Raw genomic sequence first — 15,418 nt, 5'->3', positions numbered from 1 at the left:
TGAGATTACTAGTCACAGTCTGTATATCCTCTCCATGAAAACTTACTGAGAGGAGGACGAGAATAAGCCATACATTTATGTAGGATAACTCTGCTCCTCTCAGCCAAAATATGATTTCTTCTAAATATAATCCCCCTCCGGCCCACCCCGGTGTACAAGATAACTAGCCATCATGCTCCGCTGTCACTGTCCTTTCCCGCCCTTTGCGGAGATAGCCGTTTCCATGGTGAAGTTACTAAGATGTCTCCATGGTAGCCAGCTGCGTTCTACAGCGTGAGAATTATTGGTTGGCAAGTTTCCTGTGGTTGCCAATCACAACATATAGAAGCTGCCGCCACTGCCAGCGGGGCACGGCGCCGTGCTCACAGCAAGACGACCGGTGCTGGCGACACAGGTGAGGTGTCTGTCCTCTGTCACCATGTCAAAATGTCACGAGACAGAAACGTGGATTGTGACGTTACACGTTATGTCATCACTGTGTCATGTCACAACATGATGTCACTGTGTGTGTGCTGTATGTACTTCCATGTAACTCTAATGGCAGATTTCACCGTCCTTCTACCGTCTCATTCCTGTGCAGTCCCTGCCCCCAATACCTTCATTACGTTCTTGCCCCATTTTTGGATTGCCTGTTTTTTTTTTTAAATAAACTGATTTTCCCATTATCGGCAGCTTGCAATCCAGTGTTATGTCCCCATCATCCACCTCCCCAAGGATAACTCATTCAATGTCATACTTCGCCACCGTCCTCTTCCCATCTCTCCATGGATTTACGTCTCCCTCCCCAGCTGCCATGCTGTTCTCTTCAGTTCTTCCTGACCCTTATTCATAGGCTGAGCTTTATTCTGACGCTCACCAGAACAGTCCTGTAGCCAAAATGAGTTGTTCGCACCAACCACCACTCCAGCTGCTCACCCAGCTTACTTCCTTATCATGTGCTGGCCCCTTCTATACTATCCTCCTAGTACAGTGCTGTCCCCTTCTCTATTATCCTCCTAGTACAGTGCTGTCCCCTTCTCTATTATCCCCCTAGTACAGTGCTTCCCCCTTCTCTATTATCCTCCTAGTACAGTGCTGTCCCCTTCTCTATTATCCTCCTAGTACAGTGCTGGCCCCTTCTCTATTATCCCCCTAGTACAGTGCTGTCCCCTTCTCTATTATCCTCCTAGTACAGTGCTGGCCCCTTCTCTACAATCCTCCGAGTACTGTGCTGTCCCCTTCTCTATTATCCTCCTAGTACAGTGCTGGCCCCTTCTATACTATCCTCCTAGTACAGTGCTGTCCCCTTCTCTATTATCCTCCTAGTACAGTGCTGTCCCCTTCTCTATTATCCTCCTAGTACAGTGCTGGCCCCTTCTCTACAATCCTCCGAGTACTGTGCTGTCCCCTTCTCTATTATCCTCCTAGTACAGTGCTGGCCCCTTCTATACTATCCTACTAGTACAGTGCTGTCCCCTTCTCTATTATCCTCCTAGTACAGTGCTGTCCCCTTCTCTATTATCCTCCTAGTACAGTGCTGGCCCCTTCTCTACAATCCTCCGAGTACTGTGCTGTCCCCTTCTCTATTATCCTCCTAGTACAGTGCTGTCCCCTTCTCTACTATCCCCCTAGTACAGTGCTGTCCCCTTCTCTACTATCCCCCTAGTACTGTGCTGTCCCCTTCTCTACTATCCTCCTAGTACTGTGCTGTCCTCTTCTCTACTATCCTAGTACAGTGCTGGCCCCTTCTCTACAATCCTCCGAGTACTGTGCTGTCCCCTTCTCTACAATCCTCCTAGTACAGTGCTGTCCCCTTCTCTACTATCCTCCTAGTACAGTGCTTCCCCCTTCTCTACTATCCTCCTAGTACAGTGCTGTCCCCTTCTCTATTATCCTCCTAGTACAGTGCTGTCCCCTTCTCTACTATCCTCCTAGTACAGTGCTGTCCCCTTCTCTATTATCCTCCTAGTACAGTGCTGGCCCCTTCTCTACAATCCTCCGAGTACAGTGCTGTCCCCTTCTCTATTATCCTCCTAGTACAGTGCTGTCCCCTTCTCTATTATCCTCCTAGTACAGTGCTGGCCCCTTCTCTACAATCCTCCGAGTACAGTGCTGTCCCCTTCTCTACTATCCTCCTAGTACTGTGCTGTCCCCTTCTCTACTATCCCCCTAGTACAGTGCTGGCCCCTTCTATACTATCCTCCTAGTACAGTGCTGTCCCCTTCTCTATTATCCTCCTAGTACAGTGCTGTCCCCTTCTCTATTATCCTCCTAGTGCAGTGCTGGCCCCTTCTCTACAATCCTCCGAGTACAGTGCTGTCCCCTTCTCTACTATCCTCCTAGTACTGTGCTGTCCCCTTCTCTACTATCCCCCTAGTACAGTGCTGTCCCCTTCTCTACTATCCTCCTAGTACTGTGCTGTCCCCTTCTCTACTATCCTCCTAGTACAGTGCTGTCCCCTTCTCTATTATCCTCCTAGTACAGTGCTGTCCCCTTCTCTATTATCCCCCTAGTACAGTGCTGTCCCCTTCTCTACTATCCTCCTAGTACTGTGCTGTCCTCTTCTATACTATCCTAGTACAGTGCTGTCCCCTTCTCTACTATCCTCCTAGTGCAGTACTGTCCCCTTCTCTACTATCCTCCTAGTACAGTGCTGTCCCCTTCTCTACTATCCTCCTAGTACAGTGCTGTCCCCTTCTCTACTATCCTCCTAGTACAGTGCTGTCCCCTTCTCTACTATCCTCCTAGTGCAGTGCTGTCCCCTTCTCTACTATCCTCCTAGTGCAGTGCTGTCCCCTTCTCTACTATCCTCCTAGTGCAGTGCTGTCCCCTTCTCTACTATCCTCCTAGTACAGTGCTGTCCCCTTCTCTACTATCCTCCTAGTACAGTGCTGTCCCCTTCTCTACTATCCTCCTAGTACAGTGCTTCCCCTTCTCTACTATCCTAGTGCAGTGCTGTCCCCTTCTCTACTATCCTCCTAGTACAGTGCTGTCCCCTTCTCTACTATCCTCCTAGTACAGTGCTTCCCCTTCTCTACTATCCTAGTGCAGTGCTGTCCCCTTCTCTACTATCCTCCTAGTACAGTGCTGTCCCCTTCTATACTATCCCCCTAGTACAGTGCTGTCCCCTTCTCTACTATCCTCCTAGTACTGTGCTGTCCTCTTCTCTACTATCCTAGTACAGTGTTGTCCCCTTCTCTACTATCCTCCTAGTACAGTGCTGTCCCCTTCTCTACTATCCTCCTAGTGCAGTGCTGTCCCCTTCTCTACTATCCTCCTAGTACAGTGCTGTCCCCTTCTCTACTATCCTCCTAGTACAGTGCTGTCCCCTTCTCTACTATCCTCCTAGTACAGTGCTGTCCCCTTCTCTACTATCCTAGTACAGTGATGTCCCCTTCTCTACTATCCTCCTAGTGCAGTGCTGTCCCCTTCTCTACTATCCTCCTAGTACAGTGCTGTCCCCTTCTCTACTATCCTCCTAGTACAGTGCTGTCCCCTTCTCTACTATCCTAGTGCAGTGCTGTCTGCTTCTCTACTATCCTCCTAGTACAGTGCTTCCCCTTCTCTACTATCCTAGTGCAGTGCTGTCCCCTTCTCTACTATCCTCCTAGTACAGTGCTGTCCCCTTCTCTACTATCCTCCTAGTACAGTGCTTCCCCTTCTCTACTATCCTAGTACAGTGGTGTCCGCTTCTCTACTATCCCCCTAGTACAGTGCTTCCCCTTCTCTACTATCCTAGTGCAGTGCTGTCCCCTTCTCTACAATCCTCCGAGTACAGTGCTTCCCCCTTCTCTACTATCCTAGTACTAATGCTTCCCCCTTCTCTACTATCCTCCTAGTACAGTGCTGTCCCCTTCTCTACTATCCTAGTGCAGTGCTGTCCCCTTCTCTACTATCCTCCTAGTACAGTGCTGTCCCCTTCTCTACTATCCTCCTAGTACAGTGCTTCCCCTTTTCTACTATCCTAGTACAGTGGTGTCCGCTTCTCTACTATCCCCCTAGTACAGTGCTTCCCCTTCTCTACTATCCTAGTACTAATGCTTCCCCCTTCTCTACTATCCCCCTAGTACAGTGCTTCCCCTTCTCTACTATCCTAGTGCAGTGCTGTCCCCTTCTCTACTATCCTCCTAGTACAGTGCTGTCCCCTTCTCTACTATCCTAGTACAGTGCTTCCCCTTCTCTACTATCCTAGTACAGTGCTTCCCCTTCCCTACTGTCCTCTTAGTACAGTGCTGTCCCCTTCTCTACTATCCTCCTAGTACAGTGCTGTCCCCTTCTCTACTATCCCCCTAGTACAGTGCTGTCCGCTTCTCTACTATCCCCCTAGTACAGTGCTGTCCCCTTCTCTACTATCCCCCTAGTACAGTGCTGTCCGCTTCTCTACTATCCTCCTAGTACAGTGCTGTCCCCTTCTCTACTATACTAGTGCAGTGCTGTCCCCTTCTATACTATCCTCCTAGTACAGTGCTGTCCCCTTCTCTACTATCCTCCTAGTACAGTGCTTCCCCTTCTCTACTATCCTAGTACAGTGGTGTCCGCTTCTCTACTATCCCCCTAGTACAGTGCTTCCCCTTCTCTACTATCCTAGTGCAGTGCTGTCCCCTTCTCTACAATCCTCCGAGTACAGTGCTTCCCCCTTCTCTACTATCCTAGTACTAATGCTTCCCCCTTCTCTACTATCCTCCTAGTACAGTGCTGTCCCCTTCTCTACTATCCTAGTAGTTCTTCTCCTTCTCTACTGTCCTCTTAGTACAGTGCTGTCCCCTTCTCTACTATCCCCCTAGTGCAGTGCTGTACCCTTCTCTACTATCCCCCTAGTACAGTGCTGTCCCCTTCTCTACTATCCCACTAGTACAGTGCTGTACCCTTCTCTACTATCCCCCTAGTACAGTGCTGTCCCCTTCTCTACTATCCTAGTGCAGTGCTGTCCCCTTCTCTACTATCCTCCTAGTACAGTGCTGTCCCTTTCTCTACTATCCTCCTAGTACAGTGCAGTCCCCTCCTCTACTATCCTCCTAGTACAGTGCTCTCCCCTTCTCTACTATCCTCCTAGTACAGTGCTTCCCCTTCTCTACTATCCTAGTGCAGTGCTGTCCCCTTCTCTACTATCCTAGTGCAGTGCTGTCCCCTTCTCTACTATCCCCCTAGTGCAGTGCTGTCCCCTTCTCTACTATCCTCCTAGTACAGTGCTTCCCCCTTCTCTACTATTCTCCTAGTGCAGTGCTGTCCCCTTTTCTACTATCCCTCTAGTGCTGTGCTGTCCCCTTCTCTACTATCCTCCTAGGGCAGTGCTGTCCCCTTCTCTACTATCCTCCCAGTACAGTGCTGTCCCCTTCTCTGCTATCCCCCTAGTGCAGTGCTGTCCCCTTCTCTACTATCCCCCTAGTACAGTGCTGCCCCCTTCTCTTCTATCCCCATAGTGCAGTGCTGTCCCCTTCTCTACTATCCCCCTAGTGCAGTGCTGTCCCCTTCTCTACTATCCCCCTAGTGCAGTGTTGTCCCCTTCTCTACTATCCCCAAAGTGCAGTGCTGTCCCCTTCTCTACTATCCTCCTTGTACATTGCTGTCCCCTTCTCTACTATCCTCCTAGTGCAGTGCTGTCCCCTTCTCTACTATCCTCCTAGTGCAGTGTTGTCCCCTTCTCTACTATCCCCCTAGTACAGTGCTGTCCCCTTCTCTACTATCCTAGTACAGTGCTGTCCCCTTCTCTACTATCCTAGTACAATGCTGTCCCCTTCTCTACTATCCTAGTGCAGTGCTGTCCCCTTCTCTACTATCCTCCTAGTGCAGTGCTCTCCCCTTCTCTACCATCCTAGTGCAGTGCTGTCCCCTTCTCTACTATCCTCCTAGTACAGTGCTGTCCCCTTCTCTACTATCCTAGTACAGTGCTGTCCCCTTCTCTACTATCCCCTTAGTGCAGTGCTGTCCCCTTCTCTACTATCCTAGTACAGTGCTGTCCCCTTCTCTACTATCCTAGTACAGTGCTGTCCCCTTCTCTACTATCCTCCTAGTGCAGTGCTGTCCCCTTCCCTACTATCCTCCTAGTACAGTGCTGTCCCCTTCTCTACTATCCCCTTAGTGCAGTGCTGTCCCCTTCTCTACTATCCTAGTACAGTGCTGTCCCCTTCTCTACCATCCTAGTACAGTGCTGTCCCCTTCTCTACTATCCTCCTAGTACAGTGCTGTCCCCTTCTCTACTATCCTAGTACAGTGCTGTCCCCTTCTCTACTATCCTCCTAGTACAGTGCTGTCCCCTTGTCTACTATCCTCCTAGTACAGTGCTGTCCCCTTCTCTACTATCCTAGTACAGTGCTGTCCCCTTGTCTACTATCCCCTTAGTGCAGTGCTGTCCCCTTCTCTACTATCCCCCTAGTACAGTGCTGTCCCCTTCTCTACCATCCTAGTGCAGTGCTGTCCCCTTCTCTACTATCCTCCTAGTACAGTGCTGTCCCCTTCTCTACTATCCTAGTACAGTGCTGTCCCCTTCTCTACTATCCCCTTAGTGCAGTGCTGTCCCCTTCTCTACTATCCTAGTACAGTGCTGTCCCCTTCTCTACCATCCTAGTGCAGTGCTGTCCCCTTCTCTACTATCCTAGTACAGTGCTGTCCCCTTCTCTACCATCCTAGTGCAGTGCTGTCCCCTTCTCTACTATCCTCCTAGTACAGTGCTGTCCCCTTGTCTACTATCCTCCTAGTACAGTGCTGTCCCCTTCTCTACTATCCTAGTACAGTGCTGTCCCTTTCTCTACTAACCTAGTGCAGTGCTGTCCCCTTCTCTACTATCCTCCTAGTGCAGTGCTGTCCCCTTCTCTACTATCCTCCTTGTACAGTGCTGTCCCCTTCTCTACTATCCTCCTAGTGCAGTGCTGTCCCCTTCTCTACTATCCTCCTAGTACAGTGCTGTCCCCTTCTCTACTATCCTAGTACAGTGATGTCCCCTTCTCTACTATCCTAGTGCAGTGCTGTCCCCTTCTCTACTATCCTCCTAGTGCAGTGCTGTCCCCTTCTCTACTATCCTCCCAGTACAGTGCTGTCCCCTTCTCTACTATCCTCCTAGTACTGTGCTGTCCCCTTCTCTACTATCCCCCTAGTACATTGCTGTCCCCTTCTCTACTATCCCCCTAGTACTGTGCTGTCCCCTTCTCTACTATCCCCTTAGTGCAGTGCAGCTTTCTTATTGACTTCCTCTCCAGTCAGAATACTCTGTTCCCTGGCATGCTTCTAGTCTAGTGACGTTCCTTTATCCTCGTAGTCCGGGGCTTCTTTCTCACCTTCCATACTTCTTCCCCAGGATTGCGCTATTCTCTGCTATTTGCCTGGTTCTTGCAGACCCTTTATCTCTTGTGCTCCTCTGTTGATTACATTATGTGCGGCCCCCTTTCTCTATATCTCTCCCTCCACATTTATCCTAACGTTACGGGGGTCCCCTGCTTCCCTTCTCTTGGCCGTTGTGCTAAAACCTTTCCTTAATTTAAACGCAACTTATGGACAGAAGACGTCATCCCAGGTCTCATCAATAAGGTTCAGCTGCAATACCAGACTCAACCTGTGGGCAGGAGTGGAGCCCTTTTTGGGAAAAAAAGCCCTTTAAATAACACCCCACCTCAATAAAGGGAGATTTATCAAAAGTTAAAAATCCTTATCAATATCGTGAAATGTAGGTGGCCTGATGATGATGTTATTGATACTCAGGAACCATGATTGTATTCTACCTGCCCCTGTCTGCAGTGATCCGCACTTCTCCAGGCTGCGAACCCATAAGATGGAGAATAAGGGCCGATGTGATAATGATTTACAGCTGAAGAGGCGCGTGGACCAGGTGACCGATGAGGTGAGCGGATCACAGATCACACCTATGTCTGTACGGAGGAGCGGCGCCCGGGACAGTCTCCGGAGGGCGATACAAGGGGTGATGGGGCAGCTGGGTCTGAGGTGTCTCCTTGGAACCTGCCCGTATTCATGGTCATCTCTAGTAAGGACTAACGTGATCGTAGGATCTGCTGGAGATCCATTATGCAGGTGGCTGAGTTATCACCCTTCTACTCTCTCTTATAGTCTCTGGACATTACCCGCCGCATGGTGCAACTGGTGGAAGAGGTGAGAGAACGAAAGACAAACATTTGATGCCACATTTATGCCATTTCTGTTCATTTGTTTGTGGTCACTTTTTTTTCCTAAAATTCTGAAACAAAATAGTAATAATATTGTGCATATACTGTAGAGTAGGTACAGATAGTGCTGCATCCTTGTCTCTCTCTGTAAATGATGTAGGTACAGATAGTGCTGCATCCTTGTCTCTCTCTGTAAATGATGTAGGTACAGATAATGCTGCCTTCCTGTCTCTCCCTGTAATTGATGTAGTTACAAATAGTGCTGCCTCCATAATCTCTCCTTGTAAATGATGTAGGTACAGATAGTGCTGCATCCCCGTCTCTCCCTGTAAATGATGTAGGTACAAATAGTGCTGCCTCCATAATCTCTCCCTGTAAATAATTTAGATACAGATAGTGCCTCCCTGTCTCTGCTTGTAAATGATGTAGGTACAGATAGTGCTGCATCCTTGTCTCTCCCTGTAAATGATGTAGGTACAGATCGTGTTGCATCCCTGTCTCTCTCTGTAAATGATGTAGGTACAGATCGTGTTGCATCCCTGTCTCTCCCTGTAAATTAGGTAGGTACAGATAGTGCTGCATCCCTGTCTCTCCCTGTAAATGATGTAGGTACAGATCGTGTTGCATCCCTGTCTCTCCCTGTAAATGATGTAGGTACAGATAGTGCGGCATCTCTGTCTCTCCCTATAATTGATGTAGGTACAGATCGTGTTGCATCCCTGTCTCTCCCTGTAAATGATGTAGGTACAGATAGTGCTGCCTCCCTGTTTCTCCCTGTAAATGATGTAGGTACAGATAGTGCGCATCCCTGTCTCTCCCTGTAAATGATGTAGGTACAGATAGTGCTGCATCTCTGTCTCTCCCTATAAATGATGTAGGTACAGATAGTGCTGCATCCCTGTCTCTCCCTGTAAATGATGTAGGTACAGATAGTGCTGCATCTCTGTCTCTCCCTATAAATGATGTAGGTACAGATCGTGTTGCATCTCTGTCTCTCCCTATAAATGATGTAGGTACAGATCGTGTTGCATCCCTGTCTCTCACTGTAAATGATGTAGGTACAGATAGTGCTGCATCTCTGTCTCTCCCTATAAATGATATAGGTACAGATCGTGTTGCATCCCTGTCTCTCCCTGTAAATGATGTAGGTACAAATAGTGCTGCCTATATACATATACCAGAACTGATAATATGTAAGGACCATATTAGGGGAAAACTCTAAAGAGCAATGCAGTAACCATAAGAAAAAAAGAGTTACAATTCCCAACTGCAAATCAAATAAATGATAACAAATATCAAAAGGATAAACTGATTTAGAAAAAAGTACAAAACTTTATTACCACATAATACATAAATATAGAAACACACAATAAAATCCAAAATGACTGGACAGGTAATCTAAGAAATGATGCATATAGGCAGTGACCGGCTATCCAAAGTACAGGGGTACTCTAACCGTAACATCATCTGATAACAGTGTCTAACAATACATATATAAGTAACCCCAACTGTAAGAGTACATAAATGGGTGAGAGGAATATATAGCCACCAGCCTGCTCTCAGGACAATCTAAGTAAATAGGTATAGTAACCGCACATTATGTCCCCATTATCCATACAGATCAAAAGTAAGTCAGGAGCAGATGCTGGATAAGGAATTTCTCACCCATAGGACAGCACTGAACACCGCACACACCCCAACACGTGTTTCGCTTCCGCTTCTTCAGGGAGCAGTGTGTAGTAAGTGCCCGACCACAGATTTATATATGCCGCTCAAAACCAAAAAAAAAAGGAGCCAATTACCTAGAATCCCCATGAGCAAATCCGGCCGCAGCTGCAGAGCGCATGTGGGCGGGTGTTGTGAATTCTGTTGTCGGGCTCCCTCCTGTGGTCATGAATGGTACTTCGGCTGGTTCTGTCCATGGACTTCCTCTGGTGGGTGTTTCTGAGTTTCCTTCCACAGGTGACGAGGTTAATTCGTTAGCTGGCTGCTCTATTTAACTCCACTTAGATCTTTGCTCCATGCCACCTGTCAATGTTCCAGTATTGGTCTAGTTCTCTCCTGGATCGTTCTTGTGTCCTGTCTTCCCAGCAGAAGCTAAGTTCCAGTTTGTATTTCTTTGGTTTGCTATTTTTCTGTCCAGCTTGCTATTTTTTATTGTTGTCTTGCTTGCTGGAAGCTCTGGGACGCAGAGGGAGCGCCTCCGCACCGTGAGTCGGTGCGGAGGGTCTTTTTGCGCCCTCTGCGTGGTCTTTTTGTAGGTTTTTGTGCTGACCGCAAAGTAACCTTTCCTATCCTCGGTCTGTTCAGTAAGTCGGGCCTCACTTTGCTAAATCTATTTCATCTCTGTGTTTGTATTTTCATCTTTACTCACAGTCATTATATGTGGGGGGCTGCCTTTTCCTTTGGGGAATTTCTCTGAGGCAAGGCAGGCTTTATTTTTCTATCTTCAGGGCTAGCTAGTTCCTTAGGCTGTGCCGAGTTGCATAGGGAGCGTTAGGCGCAATCCACGGCTATTTCTAGTGTGTTTGATAGGATTAGGGATTGCAGTCAGCAGAGTTCCCACGTCTCAGAGCTCGTCCTTATTATTAGTAACTATCAGGTCATTCCGTGTGCTCTTAACCACTAGGTCCATTGTTGTCCTGACCACTAGGTCATAACAGGCGGGGCCGCCCCAATCCCCAGCATCCCGTGCGGCGTCACGAGGCAATGCACCATGGGGAAAACCATCCCCATGGAGATGGTAAGCATCGCCGCGTATAGACGCCGGACACAATGCAGGGAGGAGGAGACAGCCGCGCACATGCGCATAGCACGGCCGGAAGGGCTCCGGCGCCATCTTAAATAAGGGCAACAGACCAGGACACAGCGCAGTAGCGACAGTGATCCCTACACGACCACGCATAATCATAATGGCGGTATCAAAGTACATGCAATTACATACATAGTACAGTGTGGACAACATTAATACAGCACAATAACAGGATAGTTGATTATTAGCGCTGGCACGAGTCCACGGTCCATTCTTGAATAGAGACACATAAGGGCCGGAGATATGCCAAAGAGATGTCAATGTTCCATGAGACGATTTTTGATGAGCAGCATGTGGCATGATATCGAAACATATGCACATAGTCCAGTATTGCAAAATTCTAGTGAAGAAATTAAAAAAGACACAAAAAAAACCACACAAATTAAAAACACGGACTGCAAAGAAACACCAGTGAAAACATTGCTAATATGGCACAGGGCGCTCCAACGCAGACGCTGGAAATCATAAAAAGGGGGAAAAACTAATTTGTTCATTCAACCCAGAAGGGGTCATAGTGTCTAACGTAACGATCCACCGACACTCAAGCTGCACCAACCCACGTTTTAGGTCACCACCTCTGATGCCACCATGTACACGGTCAATCCCACGGACTTTAAGTAAGTCTGGATTGCATGCATGGCGCAGCCTGAAGTGCCGGGGGATCGTTTTCAAGGAGGCCACATCAGCAGAGGACCGGGCCGCCAAAATGTCCCTCACATGCTCCTGTGTTCTTATACGTAGTTCCCTCGAGGTAAGACCGATATATATCAGGCCGCAGGGACAAGTGGCATAGTAGACCACGAAGTCGCTGCTGCAAGATATATATTCCCTAATCTTAAAAGTCTTCCTACCATCTGATGACTGAAAATCCACCGCCCGCACAGTATTGCGACAGGCTTTACAAGAGCCGCATGGGAAACATCCCTGACGTGGTTTCCCCGTATAGAATGGAAGGGAGGGAGTTGCCACATAATGGCTCCTAACTAGCAAGTCTCTCAAGTTATTACTCCTCCTTGCTGTCAGAATGGATCTCTCGGGGAGTAAATCACCAATGACCGGTTCAGTTTTAAGGATTGACCAATGCTTATTCTCTCCCTGTAAATGATGTAGGTACAAATAGTGCTGCATCCATAATCTCTTCCTGTAAATGATGTAGGTACAGATAGTGCTGCATCCCTGTCTCTCCCTGTAAATGATGTAGGTACAGATAGTGCTGCCTCCATAATCTCTTCCTGTAAATGATGTAGGTACAGATAGTGCTGCATCCCTGTCTCTCCCTGTAAATGATGTAGGTACAGATAGTGCTGCCTCCATAATCTCTCCCTGTAAATGATGTAGGTACAGATAGTGCTGCATCCCTGTCTCTCCCTGTAAATGATGTAGGTACAGATAGTGCTGCCTCCATAATCTCTCCCTGTAAATGATGTAGGTACAGATAGTGCTGCCTCCATAATCTCTCCCTGTAAATGATGTAGGTACAGATAGTGCTGCATGTCTGTCTCTCCCTGTAAATGATGTAGGTACAGATAGTGCTGCATCCCTGTCTCTCCCTGTAAATGATGTAGGTACAGATAGTGCTGCATCCCTGTCTCTCCCTGTAAATGATGTAGGTACAGATAGTGCTGCATCCCTGTCTCTCCCTGTAAATGATGTAGGTACAGATAGTGCTGCATCCCTGTCTCTCCCTGTAAATGATGTAGGTACAAATAGTGCATCCTCCATAATCTCTCCCTGTAAATGATGTAGGTACAGATAGTTCTCTCTAAATGATGTAGGTAGAGATAGTGCTGCCTCCCTGTCACTCCCTGTAAATGATGTACATTGTCTTGCAAAAGTATTGGCATTTTTCGCGTTTTGCTATGTCACAACTTGGAATTTCACTCTGTTTTTCTGAGGCTTTGCATCAGTTCATGTGAAGAACATACCGACAACTGTGAACATTTGGTTTTCATTTTATTGTGAAGCAAATAACAAATAGGACAAAATAACTGAAAACTTCAGTGTGCATAACTATTCACCCTCCTAAAGTCAGTACTTTGTAGAACCTCCTCTTGCGGCAACTACAGATGCAAGTCGCTTTGGACAAGTCTCTATGAGTTTTCCACATCTGACCACTGGGATTTTTGCTCATTCCTCAAGGTCCAGGAGTGCTGCTCCAGCTCCTTCAAGTTAGAAGGTTTCCTCTGGTGAACAGTAGTGATGAGCGAGCGTGCTGGGATAAGGTGTTATCTGAGCATGCTGGTGTGCTAACCGAGTGACTTCGGTGTGCTCGGAAAATGTGTTCGAGTTCCTACCGCTGTTCGACAGCCGTAACACATGCAGATATTTCCTGTTTGGTAGTGCAGAACCAAAGCTTTTCTGTACTATTAAAAAGTGTTAAAAACTCTGCTTCATTTATGCACCAAAATCGCATCAAATAAGCGGGAAAACGCATAAAAGGAACTCAGCAAACACGCAATAATTGGAGAAGATTGTTATTGCATTGTGTAGTGAGGACATCTGCAGAAAAAAAGCAGCCAAAATAATTCAGAATTTACGCTACATGTGAACACGGCCTCAACATTACAGTTTTATTACATTTTTTATGGGTTTAATAGAGAAATATCAACCCTGACATTTTTTTTACGTCATTTCCCGGTTCCCATAAATAATCTTATCGCTGTGTTGTGTGGGTCGTTACGATTACAGGGACACCAAAATATGTCCGCGTTATTTGCTGACTTGGGATGTCTATTATTTAAAAAAAAAAAAAAAAAACATTAAAAATTACATTATTTTTTTCATTATGAAGTGTTTTTCATTTTTTTTAGTAATTTTATAGGCTGAAAAAAAAGCTACTATTCTCTAGAATACAAATACATATAAATCCACTGTTGTGTACAATGTATGTCTCAGTATAATCTGCCTGTGGAGTCAGAGCCTGCAATAAAGATCAATTACACAAAATTCCCCCCATGATGTTATCAGAGCTTGTGGCTCAGTAGCTCAGGCTCCTGCCTATAATGTTGACTTTGTGGGTTCAGGAGCTGGGGAAATTTACCAAAATAGAGAAAATGTCATTTTTGAATTTGCTGCTTATTATTTTTACTACACTGCAAAAAAAGAAAAATTAAAGGGAACACTAAAATCCCACATCCTAGATATTACTGAAATATTCCAGTTGCAAATCTCTATTCATTACATAGTGGAGTGCGCACAAAAGACAAAAATGATCAATGTAATAATAATTAATATCCCACGGAGGTGTGGAGTTGGAATGATGCTCAAAATCAAAGTGGAAAATCAAAATGCAGGCTGATCCAACTTCAGTGGAAATGCCTCATGACAAGGAAATGATGCTCAGTATTGTGTGTGGGCTCCACGTGCCTGTATGATCTCCCTACAATGCCTGGGCATGCTCCTGATGAGGGGGCAGATGGTCTCCTGAGGGATCTCCTCCCAGACCTGGACTGAAGCATCCGCCAACTCCTGGAAGTCTGTGGTGCAATGTGATGTTGGTGGATGGAGAGAGACATGATGTCCTAGATGTGTTCAATCGGATTTCTGGTCTGGGGAACGGGCGGGCCACTCCATAGCTTCAATGCCTTCATCTTGCAGGAACTGCTGACACACTCCAGCCACATGAGGTCTGGCATTGTCCTGCATTAGGAGGAACCCAGGGCCAACCGCACCAGCATATGGTCTCACAAGGGGTCTGAGGATCTCATCTCTGTACCTAATGGCAGTCAGGCTACCTCTGGAGAGCACATGGAGGGCTGTGCGGACCTCCAAAGAAATGCCACCCCACACCATTACTGACCCACTGCCAAACCGGTCATGCTGAAGGATGTTGCAGGCAGCAGATCGCTCTCCACGGTGTCTCCAGACTCTGTCATGTCATGCCAATCGCTCTGCACGGTGTTGGGCTGTAAGCACAGCACCCACTTGCGGACTTTGGGCCCTCATACCACCTTCATGGAATCTGTTTCTGACAGTTTGAGCAGACACATGGATGTTAGTGGCCTGCTGGAGGTCATTTTGCAGGGCTCTGGCAGTGCTCCTCCTGTTCCTCCTTGCACAAAGGCTGAGGTAGCGGTCCTGCTGCTAGGTTGTTGCCCTCCTACAGCCCCCTCCACATCTCCTGGTGTCATGTCCTGTCTCCTGGTATCTGCTCCGTGTTCTGGACACTGTGCTGACAGACACAGCTACCCTTTTTGCCACAGCTCGCATTGATGAGCCATCCTGGATGAGCTGCACTACATGAGCAACTTCTGTGGATTGTAGAGTCCATCTCATGCTACTATACAGTGTCCCTAGGGATGAGAGCAATAACAAAATGCAAAAGTGATGAAAACAATAGCCAAAAAGGATGAGAACAGAGAACTGGTCTGTGGTCACCTCCTGAAGAAACCACTCCTTTTATAGGGGTTATCTTCATAATTGCCTGTAATTTCTACCTGTTGTCTGTTCCATTTGCACAACAGCAGGAGAAATTGATTCACAATCAGTGTTACTTTATACCTGGACATGTTGATTT

At 47.2% G+C, this 15,418-nt stretch overlaps 1 protein-coding gene across 1 annotated transcript in view; it reads left to right on the top strand.

The window, feature by feature from the left end:
- The first annotated feature begins 281 nt into the window (after positions 1–281).
- The window catches only part of LOC138667162 (synaptosomal-associated protein 25-like), a 30,479-nt gene continuing 15,342 nt past the window's right edge, over positions 282–15,418 (top strand). Inside the window, exons 1-3 of the mRNA XM_069755458.1 lie at positions 282–394; positions 7,708–7,810; positions 8,035–8,076. Of these exons, the coding sequence (XP_069611559.1) occupies positions 7,742–7,810; positions 8,035–8,076 (111 nt within the window). The 5' untranslated portion in view covers positions 282–394; positions 7,708–7,741. The remainder of the gene's footprint in view (positions 395–7,707; positions 7,811–8,034; positions 8,077–15,418) is intronic.

Source organism: Ranitomeya imitator, chromosome 2 (assembly GCF_032444005.1).
Source record: "Ranitomeya imitator isolate aRanImi1 chromosome 2, aRanImi1.pri, whole genome shotgun sequence".
In the NCBI taxonomy this organism is placed as follows: Eukaryota; Metazoa; Chordata; class Amphibia; order Anura; family Dendrobatidae; genus Ranitomeya; species Ranitomeya imitator.
Note: the sequence above shows the minus strand (reverse complement) of the source record. Positions and strands in the feature narration are given on the sequence as shown.